General features: G+C 44.4%; 1 protein-coding gene and 1 long non-coding RNA gene across 2 annotated transcripts in view; one reads left to right on the top strand and one right to left on the bottom strand.

Moving 5' to 3' along the window:
- The window catches only part of GALNT9 (polypeptide N-acetylgalactosaminyltransferase 9), a 175953-nt gene extending 166440 nt beyond the window's left edge, over positions 1-9513 (bottom strand). Inside the window, exon 1 of the mRNA XM_083590220.1 lies at positions 8566-9513. Coding sequence (XP_083446346.1) covers positions 8566-8806 — 241 coding nt within the window. The 5' untranslated portion in view covers positions 8807-9513. The remainder of the gene's footprint in view (positions 1-8565) is intronic.
- Positions 9002-21919, top strand: part of LOC310751476 — a 30629-nt gene continuing 17711 nt past the window's right edge. The window contains exon 1 of the long non-coding RNA XR_014542539.1: positions 9002-9098. This is a non-coding gene — a long non-coding RNA (uncharacterized lncRNA). The remainder of the gene's footprint in view (positions 9099-21919) is intronic.

Genomic DNA, 21919 nt, shown 5'->3' with positions numbered 1-21919 from the left:
AGAAAAGGATCTTTACTAAGACCCAGCACTAGTATCTCAAAAACAAGTCATGCCAGAAAAATCTCATTTCTTCATTTGATAGAGGTTACAAGTTTGGTGGATCGGAGGAATGCTGTGGACATACTGTATCTTGATGGTAAGCTGAGATTCCTGCATTGCAGGGGTTGGACTAGATGACCCGCAGGGTCCCTTTCAACTCTACAATTCTATGATTCTATTATTCCATGCTTTGTTTTAAACTACCCTGTCATTTGTACAAAGGGCATTTATAAATCATAGAATCATAGAATCATAGAGTTGGAAGAGACCACAAGGGCCATCGAGTCCAACCCCCCTGCCAAGCAGGAAACACCATCAGAGCACTCCTGACATATGGTTGTCAAGCCTCTGCTTAAAGACCTCCAAAGAAGGAGACTCCACCACACTCCTTGGCAGCAAATTCCACTGTCGAACAGCTCTTACTGTCAGGAAGTTCTTCCTAAAGTTTAGGTGGAATCTTCTTTCTTGCAGTTTGGAACCATTGCTCCGTGTCCGCTTCTCTGGAGCAGCAGAAAACAACCTTTCTCCCTCCTCTATGTGACATCCTTTTATATATTTGAACATGGCTATCATATCACCCCTTAACCTCCTCTTCTCCAGGCTGAACATGCCCAGCTCCCTTAGCCGTTCCTCATAAGGCATCGTTTCCAGGCCTTTGACCATTTTGGTTGCCCTCCTCTGGCCACGTTCCAGTTTGTCAGTGTCCTTCTTGAACTGTGGTGCCCAGAACTGGACACAGTACTCCAGGTGAGGTCTGACCAGAGCAGAATACAGTGGCACTATTACTTCCCTTGATCTAGATGCTATACTCCTATTGATGCAGCCCAGAATTGCATTGGCTATAAACAAAAGGACAGCATCAACTTTTTACTAAAGCAGGGATGGGGAAGTCTGTGGCCATCCAAATGTTTCATGGACCCTGACTTCCATCAGCCCCAACTGGAGTTCAGCAACATCTGAAGGGCCACAACTTCCCCACCATTTAACAAATCCAAGGAAATGCCAAGTTGATGAACTGGAGCAAGAAAATGTTTCTGCGTTTGACAAAGGCTGGATTTCCCAAACTTAAAAAATAGCGGATTTATATGAACCCGCTTATACCAGACAAAGCCACATTCATGTGACTCCTCCCACCTCCCCCTCCAGCAGCTGTTAGAAACACAAATGCTCTGTGAGCATAGGAAATGAAGGAATCAATCAATGGAAACTATTGTTTAGGCATTATAACAGCTCAGATAGAGGAAGCTAAGAATTCTCTTCTGCTCTTTTTTATCCATGAGCTACAGACCTGAGGACACAACACTCTGAGAGACTGCTCTCCCTGCCTTCCAGAAAGAACATCCTGGCCAGGAGGAGACCCACCAGAACCCATTCATGTGCCAAAGAAGCAGCAGATGAATGGAATTCGGTTTTCATACCTGAAAGAACAATGAGCTCCACCTACCAGTAGCCCTTCAGCTACAGAAGCAAGTCGGGGAGGCACACACTCTGACCCTATTCCTTGGCCAACAGAACAAGAGTCGCCAACTGCTATTCAAGCAAGAATGCCACCAAGGGAAGATGAGCCTGGACTGAACTGGATATAAATTGTAGTTCACCACTTGGTTCTGGCCTTGAATAACTGATCTCCCTCCTCCACAGTGTCCCTCCACCACCACCCCTTTTCTTGTGTGTTGTATGAGGTTGGTGGCCTGATTAATTGACAGGTCCAGGTGGCAATTTGTTATTGTGCTTTTTAGTGCATTCGTGATTATTTGTGCTCATGAGGGTAATCAGATGGTTGTACACAGTCCCACTTTGACTACGCTTTGCACCTTTGCAGGAAGTAGCACCTACTAATGTATGGAACATTGCTTTAGCTGAATGTTTGGTTAGATATAGTCATGTAGTCTGGGGTGAAGTCAAATCACACAGTTTTGATGCAGGCTAGTTCCTATTATATTATTGCATAAATAGGGAGAGTCATATAAGCAGTTCATCTATGACTCACTCCTCATTGTGGCTGGGCTATATAGACACCTTTGAAACTTTGTTAGATGTAACTGCATTTCTTTAACTTGTGCTTTATACTATGCTCCATGCATGGTTCCATTATTGTTTGCATTGTTATGTGTTAGCTTGTACACATCTCTATGACAAATCAATAAAAATATTATAAAAATACTGATTGCACATGTAAAAGGATAAGGATGGGCATATTGCTTTGTTTCCAATTGATGCATAGCCCATGGCCTCCTTCTGAGATCTTGTAACTTTCATACTAAAAATAATCTAGGGGTCTTGATGCTGGCCCCAGTTTTGCTGCACTGTTGCACAATACTGCCCCCTTCCAGATGGCCATAATGCACCCAGATCCTGGTGCAAGATGAAAGTGTTGTTCAGCTGATTGGAATCAGTAACTTTAGAGCTATCAAATTCAACATATACGTATGCAAATGGACAGTTGCTCAGAAAATCCAGCACAGGCACGTTTTACTTCAAAAGCAGAAACTCACCAAAATGAGGAGTTTGGCAAAAAGGAAACGGAAAGGCAAAGTGAAAAGGGTAAAGTCTATCCAATATGCCTGGTAGTTAAAAAAGAAGTTCAGCTAGAATGTACTCCTAAAATCAGAAAACAAAACTTTTAAATGCATTAGTAGCAGGAGACCAGCTAGGAATAAAGTTGGATTTTTGAATGACAACTCAAAATATGTGCTAATGGAGGAAAAGAAGATAGCACAGAAGCTAGATTCATTTCCCAGTGCAATGCAAAGGGCAGATTCCTGTGCCTGAACTAACATTATGGGAAGGGAGTCTAAGAACGGGCCTTTTTGGTGCTGGCCCCCTGCTTGTGAAATGGCCTCCCGTCTCCAATCATGCAGCATGTCTGTCACCATCTTTGTTTTTGGAACTGGGTAGAGACTTCCCCCTTAACTTAGCCATTTGGCCCTTGATTTGCAATGTTTCAGGCAACAAAGAAAGATCTAGGTCCTTTTGAATAAATTAAAAACTGATAAGCCATCTGAACTGAAAACACTTGATTTGTTTTAAAGAACTCCCCAGCATTATCTGCCAGGCTACGTAGATGACATTTGATGTTCACAACTTTTATATCAGGCAAACAAATCACCATGTGGTCTGCCTGCCCATCACACACCCAGCTATCTAAGTCCCTAATGCTTCCATCATCCACATGCTAAGATCTTTCCACCCACCAGAGGAGCACCCTCAGGAAAGGATAGCTCTTCATCCTGAAAGAGGCAATGAATGCCTTCTAAGAGATCATTTCCCTCTTCCTCAGATTCCTTCCTTCCATGAGGCATCCATGACAGCTGGGGGACTCTCATCCTGGGAATGGGAAGCAGCTATCACATCACCGAGGTTCTTGTCAAATAACCTTTCTGACTCTCTATGCTTCTCCAGGTCAGCTACCTTGGCCTCAAGGGAATGAACTTGCTCCCTGCAGATCAGACATTTATTGATTACACACTCATATCCTTTGTCCAGCAAGCAGATAGTTATACATGTGACATTCTGTAAAATATATTGAACAGTCCTCACAACCCTTCTGACTTTCTACCTGCATATTTGTTTTTATAGGGTGGTGAGTTAGTTTACCTGGAAAACTGAGATGTGTTAGGTTACTAAGGAGAAGAGCAGAGTTCCCCATCTCGACCTTCTTGTCTTGCAGCTGGTCTCAGTTGCCTGCTTAACTTGCTTGTTATTTTGATGCTCTATCACAGGCTGAGACACTACATCATCTGGGACTCCCCTCTTGCTCATGGGGTAGAATCCCTTGGTTGTTCCAAAATTATAGTCCTGGCTACATCCCAGTGAGCAGGAACTTGAAAGGAAGGCGGGTTTAGGTCAATTTACCTTCCTGGGAATAGGAATTGTTTTTCACAGGAGTAGACAATGGGTAGAGATTAACCCTCTGGCTTTAAAAACAAAACAAACCTGAAGCTAGGTTTTATACTAAACTGAAAGCTGAAACTGAAGGCTATACTGAGCTTCGCACAAAAGCTTAAGTCTTCCTTTTTAATTCTAATCTGAATCTCCCATTAGCCGCATCTGCACTGCATGACAGTGGGTTTCTCTTTCTTTTCTTTTTTTACCCTCTCTATAAAAATTGGGATTTTATCTAGGTTTATTGTAGCTCATCAAGATTCCCTGCTGGAAACGAAGTTTCTACAGGCTTAATACCTCTAGGATTAATCTCTGAGTTTTTACAGGATTTAGCTTCCAGCATACAATGCCCTTAATTATGGTCTCCTCACAGTTTAAATTGATGCTTTAATTAATTAATTAATTAATTAATTAGGTGGTACTTTCCCTCTCATCACTTGTTCCCTTGACTCTTTGTCACTTGAGCTGGGATGCTTCATCTTGGGCTCCCATCTTACTCAGGGGTGTGTATGTGTATGTGTGTGTTTCTGTACAGATGGAGAATGGTCTCTGTGTGTAGTTATTGTCCTGCATCATTATTACAATCTCTCTCTCTCTCTCATGGAACCAGCTGTGAACATTTTAATTGGGATGCTACAGCCATGGATTTCCTGTATTGGCATGGTGTTGGATTAGATTAAAAGGTAGCTTTTAATGCCATTATTCCATGAAAGGCATGGTATAGATAAGTTAAGTGTGTGAGTAGGTGCACAGAGATCCTTGCATACATCTGAATATTTTCCTCCAGCTGCTGCAAATTAGGGTATGCAGAGCTAGATAAGGTGCTATGGTCAACGGTTCTTCTTAAAGGGGTTTTCCACATTTGCCCTCTTGTTACAACTGGTTCTTGTTGAGTGGGAAGCAAGCAAAGGAAAGCAAAGATTACTCATGGGCAGCAAGAGCCAAGTATCCTTATTAGCAATACTAACCCAATGATGGGCTTAAGGAGTACCACCTGACCTACTCTGGTTGCTTCATGTAAGCAGTCTGGTGAAATAGCAGTTCCTGTCTTTTACCAAAGCAGTGTGTTGGCGCACACACAACCTGAATTCCCAGTTAGCATCCCATAGGTTGCCTATCTAATACCTGATAGGAGTCTTTCCATCTTCATCCACACATTTATAGTTACAGATATTGAAATCCATGTGCCTTAGTGCTCTGAGCACATAAGCATGGACAAATATTTCACTTAGATGTTCTACATCAGGGCTGGGGGACCTGTGGCCCTTCAGACATTCAACACTGATCATTGACCAAGCAGGCTGGGACAAATTGGTCCAGCAATTTCCATCCATATTCTATGTCTTGACCTAGAGAGTGGACACCTTCCTCCTCCAAATATTATTTGCAAAGTTCTCATTTTGGGTCTTAGAAAAAGAGAAACCACCAGCAGTAATGGATCATTCCATGAGTACCCTCTTCACGCACTGGAGGGCCTGATCCATGTCTTTAAAAAATCACCGAAGTTTCAACAAACTTTGTTGCACAGCCTCCTCATGCAAAGGCGTCACAGTGCAACTTCACTGTGAAATATACCAGCAAGCAAAGCACTGCGTTACGCAAAAACATCAGAAATATAACCATTGATTTTAACCATTTCACTTTCACTGCTTTTGAAAGTTGAAATGACACCTGTTGGCCAGAGAAATCCTATCCCACAGATCCACCGGCTGGAGGGATTTAGGTCTGAGCAGAGGTGCATCTCTTCCAGTGAAGAAGAGCTTCACTGTTATTAAGTTCCACAGGCATAGTGCTACCACTGGTAGTTGTTTCACTAGTGGTAGCTGGTATTAGGCCCACAGAAGAATGAAAGACGCACTTTCGTTCATTGAGGAGGATCAGGCTTCCCCTCTATGCCATCCTGCATCTGCTGCAACTCAGTTTCTCCCCACTGAAACCAAGGGTGGGGGAAGAGTACCCCCATGTAGGGGAAATGTGGTAAGTCTGCTACCCACCATAAGCCTGCAGGACTCTAGAAGAGATGGGTGATCTTTGAAAACACATACCCTGCCCAACTCCATTTAGTATTGCACTGGAAATCAACTTTCTGCATATGACAAGTGTGCCCTTAATCTTATCTATGTAGCTTTATTGGTCGCTAAACATGAGTTGAGGCACAACATTACATCTAACACATTCCTTCCTCCCAAATTGTTGCAAAATTTCATTACTGTATGCTGTAGCTCCCTTAGGGGTTCATATTTAGCTGCTTATGAATATCTGTAAAATCAGAATGCGCTTGTGAGGCATCAGGCACAGGGAAGATGGGGAGTAACATAAACAGGTTTTATTAGTCATCTTGTTTCAAACCCACAAATAAACATGTTCTCATCTATACATCTAATGAGATCTTTTTTTAAAAAAAAAAACAAACCCAAACTTGGGGGGACAGCAAGTAGGATTAATAAAAAGCTGTTGTATGCTTTCATAAAATAAAATTGGTCTCTGCCCTTCATGAGGACTAGGAACAATGGTAGCAGAAGTGATACAGAAATGGCATTCAAAAAAGAGTACAAAGGATGTTAAACATCCACCTTCAACATAACAATGCAACCTTTTACTGCTACTATATTTTCTACCACATTTTTAAGCTTGCAAAGTGCTTTACAATGTGTACTGTGTTTGCAGTGCCAATAGAGAGGTCAGTATGGCTGGCTCATGCCTGCTGATGTTCATCACAATAAGTGACTCTGGAGTCAAGAGGTGACTTCTATCAAGAGGTGAGCCATCACTGGACATCAGAGATCAAACAGCATAGCCAGAACTTTCATGTTGGCTTTGATTACAAGAGAGATGGTTTACACCATCATCTGTGAGCCTTTCATGACTGGTATTTCTTCACATCTTGTGGAACCAATACATAATTTGATTATGTGAATGAGTCAGCACAGGTCAATAGCCACAGACAGAAAATTTGTATCACACTGCCCACTGAAGTCAGTATGCAGTTAGGATAGCAACCACCAAGCACTTCAAAGTGTGCCTTGGACTGAGGAAAGTGGCTTGAACCAGACTGGGATCCTCCTCTGCCTCCCTCTTGGGTCTGCTTCTGTACCCCAAACAGAGCCCCCTAAGATTTCTCCTTAATCAACCACATCCCTACTCTTATACACACCCTTAGTGTCAACCAACCATATGGGGTTTCTTAGCTCTCTGGTGATGTGAAGCCACCCACATATTATGGCAACAACTAGACTACAACTCTTTGTGATACTGCACCTTCCAGTTCCATGGGAGCACATCCCCATAACTGGGAGAGTGAAGCCTCTCTTTCCCAATGGGCTGTGGGCTGGGTCCATGGCATTATTCCTTGCATTAGGGTTGGAGAACAAGTGACCTTCCAGATGTTGCAGAACTCCAACTGCCATCAGCCCCCATTATCATGTTCAATTGTCAGGGGTTATGAAAGTTGTAGTCTACCAACATCTGGAGGTTCTCCATGTTCCCTATCATGCCTTACACTGCCCACCATAATTTTTGGTACTACCATGGCTGTCACTCCCACAGTCAGTTTATAATTCACTGCCTGAGCATGGTGAGATGAAGTGATGCATGTCTGAACCAGCCCTAAGTGTTGCATAAACATGTGATGAGAATTCAAGTGATATACATGCAGGTGGGAACACGCAATCCCATTTTTTCAGATGGGGAATAGAAGTTCATATACTGCAGTAGCAAACTATGATTATGTGGCACAAGTGAGTCTTGAACACAGACTTTTTGTAAACCACTTTGATTTGAACTGCTTTGAAATTACGAGAAAGGAGATTCCAACTAAACATTAAAAATAACTTTCTGAAAGCAAGAACTGCTCCACAGTGAAACAGGCTGTTTCAGAAAGTTAAAAACCTCCAATGAAGGAGAGTCCATAAATAGAGGTTGGATGGCCATCATCTGTCTGGGATTCTTTAGCTGTGATTCCTGCATTGCAGGAGGTTGGACTAGATGACCCTTGGGGTCCCTTCCAACTCCACCATTCTATGATTCTCTGAGGTTTGTTTGAAGTGGTTAAAAAAAAATCAAGCAAACAAGCAGTTTTTATGAAAATAAAGAAATCCACTTGTCTCATCGTTGGCCTACACGAAGTGCAGACCCGCTTGAAACTTACAGAGACTGTAAAATTATTGGCCATTATCTATCTACATTGTTAGACCTTTCAATAAGTGCAGCCTGGCCGCTGTTAGGTATAAAGAAGAACAAAGGACCCTAAACTATGAGTATGTGATATATGCCCACTTTGTGCTCAAGTTCTATAGCCCCAGAGTTACCCTAGCTTTACATTCAAGAGGCAGTACTCAGAAGATGCTTGAATCAAAATATCCTAGATTGTCCCCTTTTCCAGCAACTCCTCTATCTTAAACACACTGCCTGTACCTGTGAGGCTTGTGGGTATTCCACTGACCTGTTCAACAGGGGCACCATGTGATTTGTCCTAGCCTTAAAAAACTCCACGTGGTCTAACCATTGCATGGTAAAAACACACACAAACACACAGAGAGAGCTAGCCGAGTATCAGGCTGTACTTTTAAACCCACCCCCAAAGCCCTGTATGAACCCTCCCACCACCCCCAGACACTTGTGCTCATCCTCCTGCCGGCTTACCATTGAGCTGGTTGTACACAACTTCCTCCAGGTGGTCCAGCCGCTGCAGGATGGACTCCCTGTCCAGGAGGGCTCCCACCTTGGTATTTCGGCTCCTCATCCGCCGGTCGGCGCTCCTGACGATCTGCACCAACTCCTGGGAACGATCCTGGATCCTGCAGTAGACCGAGAAGAGGATGATCCCCACAAAGACCAAAATATTCACAGTCAACAAAGTTTTTATTTTCCTTGCCACCGCCATGGACACCGCTGGGGAGGGTGGCGGGCATCAAGGCATGGTCGCCGGTGCCGTCGGAGCTGCAGCAGCATCTAAGGCAGAAGCACCTGCCTGCAGAAGGTGGGGGGAGAGCTGAAGGAGGGAGGGAGGTCTGGGCAAGCCCCCCGCCCTACCCTCTTCCTCCTCTATCCTTGATTATAAAGAGGCAGAGAGGAGAGAGACCGGCGGATGTCTAGAGCCAAGGCGATGCTGAAGAAGGAGCTGTCCTTTCAGCACCACGGCGCTCTCCGCTTCCTCCTCTTGCAAGCAGCAGCTGGTAGGACTCAAGTCACCTTCCTATCTACTCTCTGGCGGCGGCTTTGCGGGCAAAGAGAGGACCCTTCTTCGCGGCTCTGGAAGGGAGGTTGCAGGGAGGCTCTCGCGATGGGGGCAGGGGATGGAGATGGGGGGGGGGTCGCACAGACAGTAAAGGACACGGCCAAGCGGGCGGGCGCGCGCGCGATCCAGGCTTTCCAAGCAGCCCTCCTCACAAGGCCAGCCCGGCTCGTGCAGCAAGAAAGAAGCGAGACATACATCCAGAGAGAATAAGGATGTTAGGAGGGAACGATGGAGCGAGAGAAAAGGCGTCGCACTTGATCGCAGCCTCCTTCCTTGTGTGTGTGTGTGCGTTTCGCAATTGCATCGTTTCTCCCTCTCGCAGAGCGCCGGTGCGAAGTCACGTGCTTTGTTGGGGGGGGGGGGAGAGAGAAAGGGAGGGCGAGGACCGAGGAGATGAAAAACTCATCTACATTCACATAGTCGAGCTGCCTGTTCGCTTCACTCGCTCGTCTTCCACCAGCCGAGGAAGCCCGTCTGGGACACCTATCCCAGCGCAGGAGGGGAGGCTGAGCTGAGCAGGCTCACCGTTTGCTTCAGCTAGAGCGTCTTGCTTGAAAATGCCTTTCTCGGGGAGGTGGTTGGTTGGGAAGTTTCTTCCAAAGCGCTGGGTTTGGAAGGGAGCAAAGCCATTGAGGGAAGAGGGTGAAGCGAGGCCAGCTCTTCGATTCACTGAATCCCCTTTTAAAAATCACTACTTCAAAAGTTGTGAAGTCGGAACACAGTGCCTCTGAACATGCACAAGGTGTCTTCCTCCCTCTCCGCAGCTGGGGTTAGGGAGGGAGAAGTCTCTGCCAGTGAGTAACACAGCTCTGCGGTGTTAGCCCTTTCTCCTGCTAAATAGCAAGAATATGCATTTGTTAGGTTTGACCACTATCATGGGCATAGCCAGGATTTTTGTGGGGGGGCAGGGCTTTTGGGGGGGCAGAACTGACATGATTGGTCAGTTAGTTAAGTATTTCTGTTGTTTTACTTGATCTGGGGGCGGGGCAGATTTGTCCTTGCTATATAATCACATTAATATTATTATTAGCATTAGCATTTATACCCCACCTTTCTACCAAGAGCTCAGTGTGGCACACATGGCTCTTTTCCTCTCCATTTTATTCTCACAACAACCCTGTGAACTAGGTTAGGGTGAGAGGTATTGATTGAGTCAAGGTCACCCAGTGAGCTTTGCGGGCCAAGAGGGGACTCAAACCCTGATCTTCCAGGTCCTGGTCTGACACTCTAACCACTACACCACACATTCCTACTTACAGTTTTAGTATTCTTAAGCAAAGTGCTTCATGAGGTTCACCCAAAAAAAATGGTATACAAATATTTTAAATAGGCAATGAATACATCCTGTGCATTTTTATTGACACAGAACTAGAATAAAAGCAATGCTTACAATATAAGAAAAAGAGTTACTTGAAGCGAGTTGGGAGGGGGGAGTATGCACTGCCTGGCTCAGCGATAGGCAACATGGTGCCCTCCAGGTGTCATCCATGACTGTTCTCTATGCTGATGGAGTTGGCTACTTCTGGCAAGCTGCTAAGGTAATGATTGGGTACTTTGGGGGAGGGGGGCTGCAGTTATGACACAAATGCCAACTTGTGAAATTCTTGTTTGACATGAGAGTAAACAACTGCATCTATTCAAGATTTCTCACTGCTTCCCTGAGCAGTGAGAAATCTTGGAGCAGTGCCAGTGGAATTTGGATGAGAGAGCACACTGGAGACTTATGCTATTTTAGCTTTTGTTTGTTTACAACTGTGCAGTTAGTATGTATTAGAATCAAGCAGACTTCTAAAGCAGGCAGCACAGCTACTAATGCTGCTCCATATTACCCCCCAAAAGCAGCTGCTTGCCAAGTATGCTTTGTGAAGAGCTACAATTCCCTGATCTAGCACCAGTCCATCAACAACTGGCCCATCCCACTTCTCTCTTCTTGCCACAGGAGTCAGCAAACTTTTTCAGCAGGGGGCTGGTCCACTGTCCCTCAGACCTAGTGGGGGGCTGGATATATTTTTTTTTTGGGGGGGGGGGAAATGAACGAATTCCTATGCCCCACAAATAACCCAGAGATGCATCTTTAATAAAAGCAAACATTCTACTCATGTAAAAACACCAGGCAGGGCCCACAAATAACCCAGAGATGCATTTTAAATAAAAGGACACATTCTACTCATGTAAAAACATGCTGATTTCCGGACCGTCCATGGGCCAGATTTATAAGGCGATTGGGCCAGATCCGGCCCCCGGGCCTTAGTTTATCTACCCATGCACTATATGCTTATTGGTCACCTGGGACAAGGAGTGCAGGATTTCCATTGCCTTATGGTGGTCTACTATGGTGGTTGTAAGTCGCTTTGGGCTGCTTTGGGCAAGATAAAGCAACAAGCAAAATATAAATAAATAAATAAATAAATAAATAAATAAATAATAGCTGAAGCCATTCTATATAGGCTGTCATCCATTCTATATAGGCTTTCATGATGATAATAGAATATTAAATTTGATAGGACATGCCTGAATTTAAAGCACTAGGTGGCATCTGGCACCTTGCCAGATGAACCGAATGGTACAATATATATTAATTAGTTGCAAATTCCTGGTGACACTGGACTTTGTGATATTTTATTTGAAAAAGAATGTAAAAATACATAATCGCTTTGGGGTGAATTGCAATGGTCATACCACTGGTCATCTTTTGCCTTCTTTCACAATCCTCTTTTCTCCCTATCTTATTTCAGGTTGTTTTAAGAGGGTGGTAGGAACTATAGCAGTCCAAGCTAGAAGCTTTAGAACCCTAAGTCTCAGAGCTAATTGACTCAGCTAGACATGAAGGATTATGAGAAGGCGTCTTCTAACAGTTAAGCATTGCTTGAATTTCAAGAATGACAGTATCCTTTGAGCCTAGTGTCTGGCTTGCTCCATTACCTTGCTTGTCCGTTGATTCTTTCAAAGGCTGCAATCCTAACCATATCTACTCAAAAGCAAGTCTCATTGAAATCAGTGGGGCTTTCTCCCATGTAATTGGGGTCAGGATTGCTGTCTTATTATTCAGCCCTGATTGCTGGCTCCTAGCTAACAGCCATTGATAGCGTTTCCACCATGATTTTGTCTAACGCTCTTTTAAAGTCATCCAAGTTGGTGGCAATCAATACCTCTTGGGAGAGCAATTTCTGTAGTTTAACTAAGCTCAGTGTGGAGAAGTAGTCCTATTTTTGGTCTTTCTTGAGTCTCCCATCATTTAGCTCCATTGGATGTTCCTGAGTTCAAGTGTTATAAGAGAGGGAGAAAAACTTTTCTCTGTCCCTTTTCTCCATACCATGCACAATTTTTTATACATTTATCTGGCCCCTCTTACTTGCCCTTTCTTGTAATGGTAAAGTCTCAAATGCTGTCATCGTTCCTCCAATAGGATTCATTCCATTGATCATTTTTGTCACCATTTCCTGAACCTTTTCCAATTCTACAGTATCCTTTTTGATCTGAGCTGACCAGAACTGTTGTTACACAGTCCTCCAAGCGCGTGACACCATCAGTTTGTATAACAGCATTAAGATACTGGCAGTTTCATTTTGGATTTCTTTCCTAATGATCCCTAGCCCTAAAAGCCCTAAATGGCCTCAGCCCAGTATACCTGAAGGAGTGTCTCCACCTCCATCATTCAGCCCGGACACTGAGGTCCAACTCCGAGAGCCTTCTGGTGGTTGCCTCACTGTGAGAAGTGAGGTTACAGGGAACCAGGCAGAGGGCCTTCTCGGTAGTGGCACCCGTTCTGTGGAACGCCTTCCCACCAGATGTCAAAGAGATAAACAACTATCTGATGTTCAGAAGACATCTGAAGGCAGCCCTGTTTAGGGAGGTTTTTTAATGACTGATGTTTTGATGTATTTTTAATCTCCTGTTGGAAGCCGCCCAGATGTTGGAAACCCAGCCAGATGGGCGGGGTATAAGTAATAAATTATTATTATTATTATTATTATTATTATTATTAGCGCGGGATTCACTTTTTTCAGCATTGCTGTTGGGTCTGTACCTTTCTGCAACTTTTGGTACCCTGGGCTTACTGATCCTTCCCTCCTGTGTGTGTGGTGCTGTTTTGTTTGTATAAGGACTCATATTCTGAAAATGAGTTTATTAGTATATAATGAGGGTGGACAACTTGCAGCCCTCCAGATATTGTAGGACTCAAACTCCCTTCAACCCCAGCCAGCATGGCCCGTAGTCATGGATGATGAGCTTTGTCCTCAAGCAACATCTGCAGGGCCACAGGTTGCCCATTCCTGATATATAGGATGGATATCTTTCTAGTATGCATAAACATCTGTGGGCATTTCCCCACCTCAGTCACAATACTAATGCTGTTACAAAGCATTTTGCTGGAAACGCATTCATTAAATACCAGAAAATATCTTGAATGTATCCTCCAGGGTCTTTTATTTATTTGATGCCTTTCGATCATTCAGAATATTACAGCAACATCTGCTGGTGGTGGTACAGTTAAGAGCCTGATAGCTTGTAGTCTTCCTTGCCAGGAGCAACAAGAAGGACCTGTTTATCCAATCAATGTCAAGGGTCTTTCTCTAGCAGAGCATTTTAGATAGCAGATACAGGGGGTGTTGCATGTTTGAATGCACCTCACATAAACCTTCCTTGCCTGATTTTTTTAAATGTAAGGTAGCCTTTCAGTGAGAAGGTTTGGCTGTGCTGTTCTAACCCTGATCATTTCTCTTAGACGTAAGTCCTTTGGAATTCAGTGGGGCTTACTCCCAGGTAGGTGAGTTAAAGATTGCAGCCATAAGTTTCTATTGCACTGAAAGGTTTGGGGTTGTTGTTGCTTCCCTGCCCACCCTCCAAATGAGATCTGGGAGATGTGAGTTCAAATCCCCACTTTGCCATGAAGCTCATTAGTTGACCTTGGGCCAGCCACTGTCTCTCAACCAAAGCCTACTTCACAAGGCCATTGGGAAGATTAAAAAGAGAAGAGAAGAGAAGAGAAGAGAAGAGAAGAGAAGAGAGAGCTGTGTATGTGACCTTGAGCTCCTTGGATAAAAGGGTATGATATAAATAAAATGAATAACAATAAAGTAAAATAGAAATAAGTGAAGAAAGCAATCATGTCATAGAAAAGCCTTAAGTAGATAATAAAGCACTGGGTTAGTGGCAGAGGAAGTAGCTGGCTTTTCAGTAACTGAATTCTATTATCTCTACTACAGCTTCAGGTGAGAGCTGTGATTCCTGGAAGCTGTCAGCATGCGACAGTGACCACACCCTGGGAAATGGCTTTGACTGGCTACCTAAACCAGGTGAGGGTAGCTGATGGGTTCTCAAATCCTTGGTGAGTTAGGGACTTGCCCTGCATGCAAAGACAGGCCCTGGGAGACTGAGTAGATGAGACTAATAGTGGGTCCAATGGTCAGGAAGGCGGTTTCTGCATGGGCCGTAGAGGAATGTGAGGGGTAGATGAGACTTATCAACTTGGGAAGGTAGCCCACTTAGGAGAAGGAATATCCTGAACCTAAACCTCTATTGCCTTGCAGCTATACTCATTCATGTAATGGCTTTGGAAGTAAAACTAGAGGAAAAAATCTGTACCCACTGTCTTGCAGGACATCTTTGGGAGAAGGAGTAAACCCTACACAAATCCAGAGTGGAGTCCGTAAGATGGTTGAATAGCGTCTTGTACGAATCCTTCCAGCAACTCCTGTAGCCAAGCTGGTGCCAAATGCATTGCTCTGCTTTCCTTTGGACCACATCAGTGAGACCAAGAGGGGGTCTTGTCTTCTGGACAACCCAGGACCTCCATAAACCTTGCCCTGGCTTGCACCCCAGGGAGGTCACTTTGGGACTGCTAAATGCAGCAAAAACAACATGGGAGGCAGCAGTTATGAGTTACTGGTCTTTGCAGCAACAGCAGGTACTGTAGGTCTCCATTGTTTCACCCCGGAGGCACATTCAGTTGTCTCTTGAGACAGATGGATGCCAGTTGCAGCTCCTCAACCTATCTGCATAGGAAGAGAGTTTGGAAATAATTATTGATGGTTGGGGGAGGGAGAGAGAGATTTGGGTGTTGGCATATGTAGACCACTTTCCCAGCTGTCTGTCACATAGAGAGCTCTTCAGTACCCACCAAGTGCTCATTTTAATTCCAGGGCCTTAATCCAGAACCAATTTTCTCCTGAGAATTTCTCTGAGATCAATGGAAATGTGTCAAGTAAGGGACTTTAAGTTTTTACAGCTGTGACTGTAGTGAAATTTAAAGTTGGGATTTGTCTCTTTGGATTCATTAAACACTGCAGTGATGGAGCTGAATTTTAGAACAGGGAACCCACCCCCGGTATGCAACAGCCAAGAGGAAATTGTGCTCTGCAACAGAGGTCTACTTAAAACAGGATTTAACAGTTGAGTATTATATTTTTGGGAGTGGTGGGGGGTCTCCTTTCAACCCCACCCCGGCTCTAATGATTGTATCAGTTTTGTTTAGTTTTAGTTTTTGTAAAGATGCCTTGAGTTGCCTGCAGTGAGAGAATGCATCTAATAAATGTAATAAATAATAATATATTTACTTGAGTCCCCTCCTTTTTATTCCTGCCTGTCCTTCCTTCACCTCTGCCTTGATAATTTTGAGAAATAGTCAATGAAAACAGTGCAGTGATAGATACATGTATACAGGGTTAGAAACTGTGATAGGAAAGCTAGGAGCTAAATGGGTGCAACAACTGAATGTCTAGGCAAGCTTTATTTAATAACAAGAATACAGAGCTGAAAATGAATGAACTGCAGCTAAAATATTATGTTCATTTTTCACATGGTCTAGTCCTTCTCCTGCCCACCCCCCCTAATATTCTTAAGAGGGTCTCTTCTCCAGTCTTCAGAGAGTAGCTGGAAGTGGGGAGTCAGTAAAAGGTCCCCCTTTCCTTCCACTTTGCAGTTTATTCAGAAATCTTAGGCACAGCAGTGTACCCAGAGCTCAGAAAATGCTCGTGCGAATGAAATTCCTTGTTGTAGAATGCATCTAGAACAATGGGAGTTTCGAACACTGCATGTATACATAGGAAATATAGTAAAGATACAAATACTTTCCCCATCCTTTCTCCACAGAAGAGGGCATCCATTGACCTGTGAGGTATTGACAGATGGGTGATAATAAGGGTTGTAATATAAGGGTTATAATATATTGCTCATGAAGTTATTCCTCTGACCAATTAGCATTTTATTTGTTTGGATGCTGCTCTAACAGTTTTATTATACCACAAGCTTTCATGGTCTAGATTCCCCTGTGGACTCCAGACCATGAAAGGTTATGTCACAATAAGTTTGCTAGTCCATATGATGTCACAAGGTTCTTTGATATCAACTCCTGCCATATGTAATGGGGTAAGCATGCTCTTGCTCATTTCATAACATGTGAGCAAGTTGGAGACTTTGGATTGTGTCCAATGCTAGTCCCTTTTAGAGTGGACCCGTTAAAATTAATAGAACTAAGTTAATCATGTGCATTAATATCAGTAGGTCTATTCTGGGTAGAAGTAACATTGGCTAATAACCATTTGCTTGAGAATCACATGCACCCACCCACCCATTCACTTCACTTCATAGAGCTTTTGCCAGTCTAGGAACTAACGGAATCAGGTCCCATGTGAATTAACAGTTCTCACAAGACAATCAATGTGGCACTTTTGATAGGCATTAAATATACTTAAAAGAGACATTTCAATTGCTGTTTAGCAAACAAGCTCCTGGAAGAAAGAGAAGGCATTACTGCCTGTTAGCATGCATTGTTCAATACAATTAATGAGGTCCCCTGGCAGAAGCAAATGCAGAAAGCAGCAGTGGGTGAAAGGCTGAGGTTACTCAACTTGTGACAAAAGGTTAGGGAGAACTTTTCAAACAGCCGAGGTAATTGTCTCTCACACCAAATTGCTCAGCTTTTCCTTAGGCTGCAAGTTAAGGGAAGCTGTTTTCGTAGGTGGAAGAGGGCAAGAGGGCACACTGCAAGAATCTGGGTTTAACTCACTGGAACCTGATGGACTGTGAAACCGAGAGTATAACAAAGAAGAGATTGGGAGGGAGAGATGAAACAAGCAGATGGACTAAATCTTTTATTTCTTCTGAGCCTAATATGCCGGCAATGCTCCTAATTCAAGAACCTAGCAGTGTCATGCCTAGACACAACCTGAAAATAGAGAATCCATACCAGCTAATGGTGAAGGTTTTGCAAGTGATTCTGAAGGTAGCGCCCATCACGGAATAGAAAAGAGATGGAAACCTAAAGGGCATGTCTCTCCAGAACCTGGCATCCTTGGGCATGCTGTGGCCCCAGTACCTTGGTAAGAACCACCACTGATATCTCTTCCTTACAGTACCTCATTGGTCAACTGAGGAAGTACCAAATGAAATTGAAAAGACTAAGATTCAGGCACAGGTATAGATGAGTGCCACTGACAACTGGGGGGAGACAAATCAGCAGACCATGGGAGATTGACAGACTATGTGTTCGCGCTGGTTGATGATCTCCGGCGAGCTAGGGACAAAGGTGAGAGTTGTTTCCTAGTTCTGCTGGATCTCTCAGCGGCCTTTGATACAATCGACCATAACATCCTTCTGGACCGTCTAGAGGGGCTGGGAGCTGGGGGCACTGTTATGCAGTGGTTTCGCTCCTTCCTCCTGGGCCGTGTTCAGAAAGTGGTGGTGGGGGATGAGTGCTCAGACCCCTGGGCCCTCACTTGTGGGGTGCCTCAGGGTTCCGTCCTCTCCCCCATGCTTTTTAACATCTATATGAAGCCACTGGGAGAGATCATCAGGGGGTTTGGACTGGGTGTCCATCAATATGCAGATGATACCCAGCTCTACCTCTCTTTCAAATCAGAACCAGTGAAGGCGGTGAAGGTCCTGTGTGAGTGCCTGGAGGCAGTTGGAGGATGGATGGCGGCTAATGGATTGAGGTTGAATCCTGACAAGACAGAAGTACTGTTTTTGGGGGACAGGGGGCGGGCTGGTGTGGAGGACTCCCTGGTCCTGAATAGGGTAACTGTGCCCCTGAAGGACCAGGTGCGCAGCCTGGGAGTCATTTTGGACTCACAGCTGTCCATGGAGGCGCAGGTCAACTCTGTGTCCAGGGCAGCTGTCTACCAACTCCACCTGGTACGCAGGCTGAGATCCTACCTGCCCGCGGACTGTCTCGCCAGAGTGGTGCATGCTCTGGTTATCTCCCGCTTGGACTACTGCAATGCGCTCTACGTGGGGCTACCTTTGAAGGTGACTCGGAAACTACAACTAATCCAGAATGCGGCAGCTAGACTGGTGACTGGGGGCGGCCGCCGAGACCACATAACACCGGTCTTGAAAGACCTACATTGGCTCCCAGTACGTTTCCGAGCACAATTCAAAGTGCTGGTGTTGACCTTTAAAGCCCTAAATGGCCTCGGCCCAGTATACCTGAAGGAGCGTCTCCACCCCCATCGTTCTGCCCGGATGCTGAGGTCCAGCGCCGAGGGCCTTCTGGCGGTTCCCTCATTGCGAGAAGCAAAGCTACAGGGAACCAGGCAGAGGGCCTTCTCGGTAGTGGCGCCTGCCCTGTGGAACGCCCTCCCATCGGATGTCAAAGCGATAAATAACTACCTGACATTCAGAAGACATCTTAAGGCAGCCCTGTTCAGGGAAGTTTTTAATCTGTGATATTTTAGTGTATTTTTGGTTTTCTATGGAAGCCGCCCAGAGTGGCTGGGGAAACCCAGCCAGATGGGCGGGGTACAAATAATAAATTATTATTATTATTATTATGTAGCTCCATTTTGATGTCTCTAGCACACGCAGCCTAGAAGTTGTACCTTCCAGATGTTGATTTCCAGTTCTCATCAGGCTCAGGCAGGATGGCCAGTGGGGAAGGATGAGGGGTGTTGTTTTCCAACAACATCTGGAGGTCACCACATAGGTTATCCCTGGTCTACAGAATCATAGATTTGGAAGGAATCAGAGAGCTGGAAGTGACTTGGATGCTGATACAGTCAACTCTGCATCTGCTCTGGCAACAGTTCTCCAGGGCTTCAGGCAATGGTCTTTCCAATGTCTGCTATTCAAAAACAAGTCAGGGGTTGAACCTGATACATCTTTTTTAAAAAATAATTACAATAATTTTTATTAAATTTTCCATTTTAACAATTCAATCAAATCACATTAAATATTCCAAATTATAAAAATACATATCATATAGTCCAAATATTCCACCAAATTAAAAAAAAAAATTTGGGGCTTCACATGCTTCAGGTTCGGTAGGGCTCTGATCATCTTATATCTCTACTGCCTTGAGTTTCCAATAGTTCCTTTAATTCTTCCTGTTGTTACCTTTGAACCTGATACCTCTTCTGCATGCTGAACCACTGAGCTGAACTACTATCCACTGAGGCATGGGTAGGCAAACTAAGGCCTGGGGACTGGATCCGGCCCAATTGCCTTCTCAATACAGCCCACGGACGATCCAGGAATCAGCCTGTTTTTACATGAGTAGAATGTGTCCTTTTATTTAAAATGCATCTCTGAGTTATTTGTGGGGCCTGCCTGGTGTTTTTACATGAGTAGAATGTGTGCTTTTATTTAAATGCATCTCTGAGTTATTTGTGGGACATAGGAATTCATTCATATTTTTTCCCCAAAATATAGTCCGGCCCCCCACAAGGTCTGAGGGACAGTGGACCAGCCCCCTGCTGAAAATGTTTGCTGACCCCTGCAATGAGGTAATGTCCCTTCTCTTTCACATTGTTTAAACTCCTGAAACTATATATAGCAGATATGCCTTCTCTACTTTCTTGATCTCAATAGCTTTCAGAGCACCTCTCTGAATATGAACCTACTCAGACCCTTCCATCTTCAATGGAGGAGTACTTCCAAGTTCCACCTCTGAGGGAGATTCAGAGGCTTGCATCAAGGGAGAAGGTCTTTTTAGTTACAGCTCATGCTTGTGGAATGTTCTTCCCAGTGAGGTACACCTGGCACCATCATTAACACTCTTTCAATGTTGGGTAAAACTTCATCTCTCTGCTCTCAGGCATTTGATGGATGAGGATGATTTCCTGCCTATCGGTGGTTTGTTGTTTTGCTGCTGAAGTTTTGCTGCTGTTTTATTTTGCTTGGTTTATCGGTAATTGTATGGCTTTTATGCATTGTGTTTTCCCATTTTATGCCATGCTTTCTGCTCTTAATTTTTTTTAAGTCACATAGAATCACAGAATTGTGGAGTTGGGAGGTTCCCTAAGAGTCATCTAGTCCAAACCCCTGCAATGCAGGGATCACAGCTTAGAGACTTTTGATGTGTCAAGTGACTAATAAACTTAAATCATCATAATCCACACCACCAACATCTTATTGCTTTAGCACACAGAGCTGATGTTCCATTATGCTATGGGGCAGCCAACATGAAATCAAATCATGTCCCCATCAAATGCTAATTGAAAGTATTTCACCGTGCTTCTCATTTCTTCAAGTGTTTCTGAGTGTCTTCCACAAGGTCACTTTCTTTCTTAGGAGAATTAATAATGCAGCGTATTTCTACTATCTGTCTCTATGCCATATGGACATAGGAAGCTGCCTTCTACTGATTCAGACCATCTATTGTCTATACTGACTAGCAATGGCTCTCATCGATTTCATGTGGGCTCACTCCCAGCCCTACCTGGAGATGCTGGGGATTGAACTTGGGAACTTCTGCATGCAAAGCAGGTGCTGTACCACTGAGCATTGGCCCTTTCCCTGAGCCTAACCACCAAGAAACAAGAAACAGAAGCAAATGAATAGAAAATGTAATATTTAAGTAGTACCAGTTGTGTGGCAAACCTCTCTCATCACCTCTAAATTTCATTCAGTGCTTCACCTTTATGCCAAACCCATAAGAGCAATTATAAACATATGGGGAGGAGGCAGAGGTGAGCATGGGACCCACAGAACTAAAGATACAATACAGTATACAGAAGAGCATCCACATCTAACCCAAGGAATCTTCCATGCATAATTCACACTATATGGGAATTCCTCTCTGTCCCAAGTGCACAAACATACAAGCTGAATAAGAGGTATCATGCAAGTAGGCAGACAGTGCTATTTTTAAAAGCAGCATTAGTTTTCCCAAGCAACAATGTGCCCCTGCACTACCAGCTTCAAAAGCTCAAACATCTCTCATATGGAGCTACTTTTAAACCACAACAGATCTACCTACCTGCAGTAACCAACAGTGGACTTCCATGGTCTCAGGTGGGATTCTTTTCTAGCACAGCTACCTGAGGTTCTTTTAAGCTGGAGATTGAACATGGAGTTTTCTGTATGCAAAATGTGCTTTCCACCATTGTGCTGAAGTCCCTCCTATGAGATAGAAAAATACTCATCCTCAAATAAAGATGAGTAGGTGTGGAGGATTCCCTGGTCCTGAATATGGAGGATTCCCTGGTCCTGAATGGGGTAACTGTGCCCCTGAAGGACCAGGTGCGCAGCCTGGGAGTCATTTTGGACTCACAGCTGTCCATGGAGGCACAAGTCAAATCCGTGTCCAGGGCAGCTGTTTACCAGCTCCATCTGGTACGCAGGCTGAGACCCTATCTGCCTGCGGACTGCCTTGCCAGAGTGGTGCATGCTCTGGTTATCTCCCGCTTGGACTACTGCAATGCACTCTATGTGGGGCTACCTTTGAAGGTGACCCGGAAACTACAACTAATCCAGAACGTGGCAGCCAGACTGGTGACTGGGAGCGGCCGCCAAGACCATATAACACCGGTCTTGAAA

This window comes from Podarcis filfolensis, assembly GCF_964270895.1.
Source record: "Podarcis filfolensis genome assembly, chromosome: 16".
NCBI classification, from domain to species: domain Eukaryota; kingdom Metazoa; phylum Chordata; class Lepidosauria; order Squamata; family Lacertidae; genus Podarcis; species Podarcis filfolensis.
Note: the sequence above shows the minus strand (reverse complement) of the source record. Positions and strands in the feature narration are given on the sequence as shown.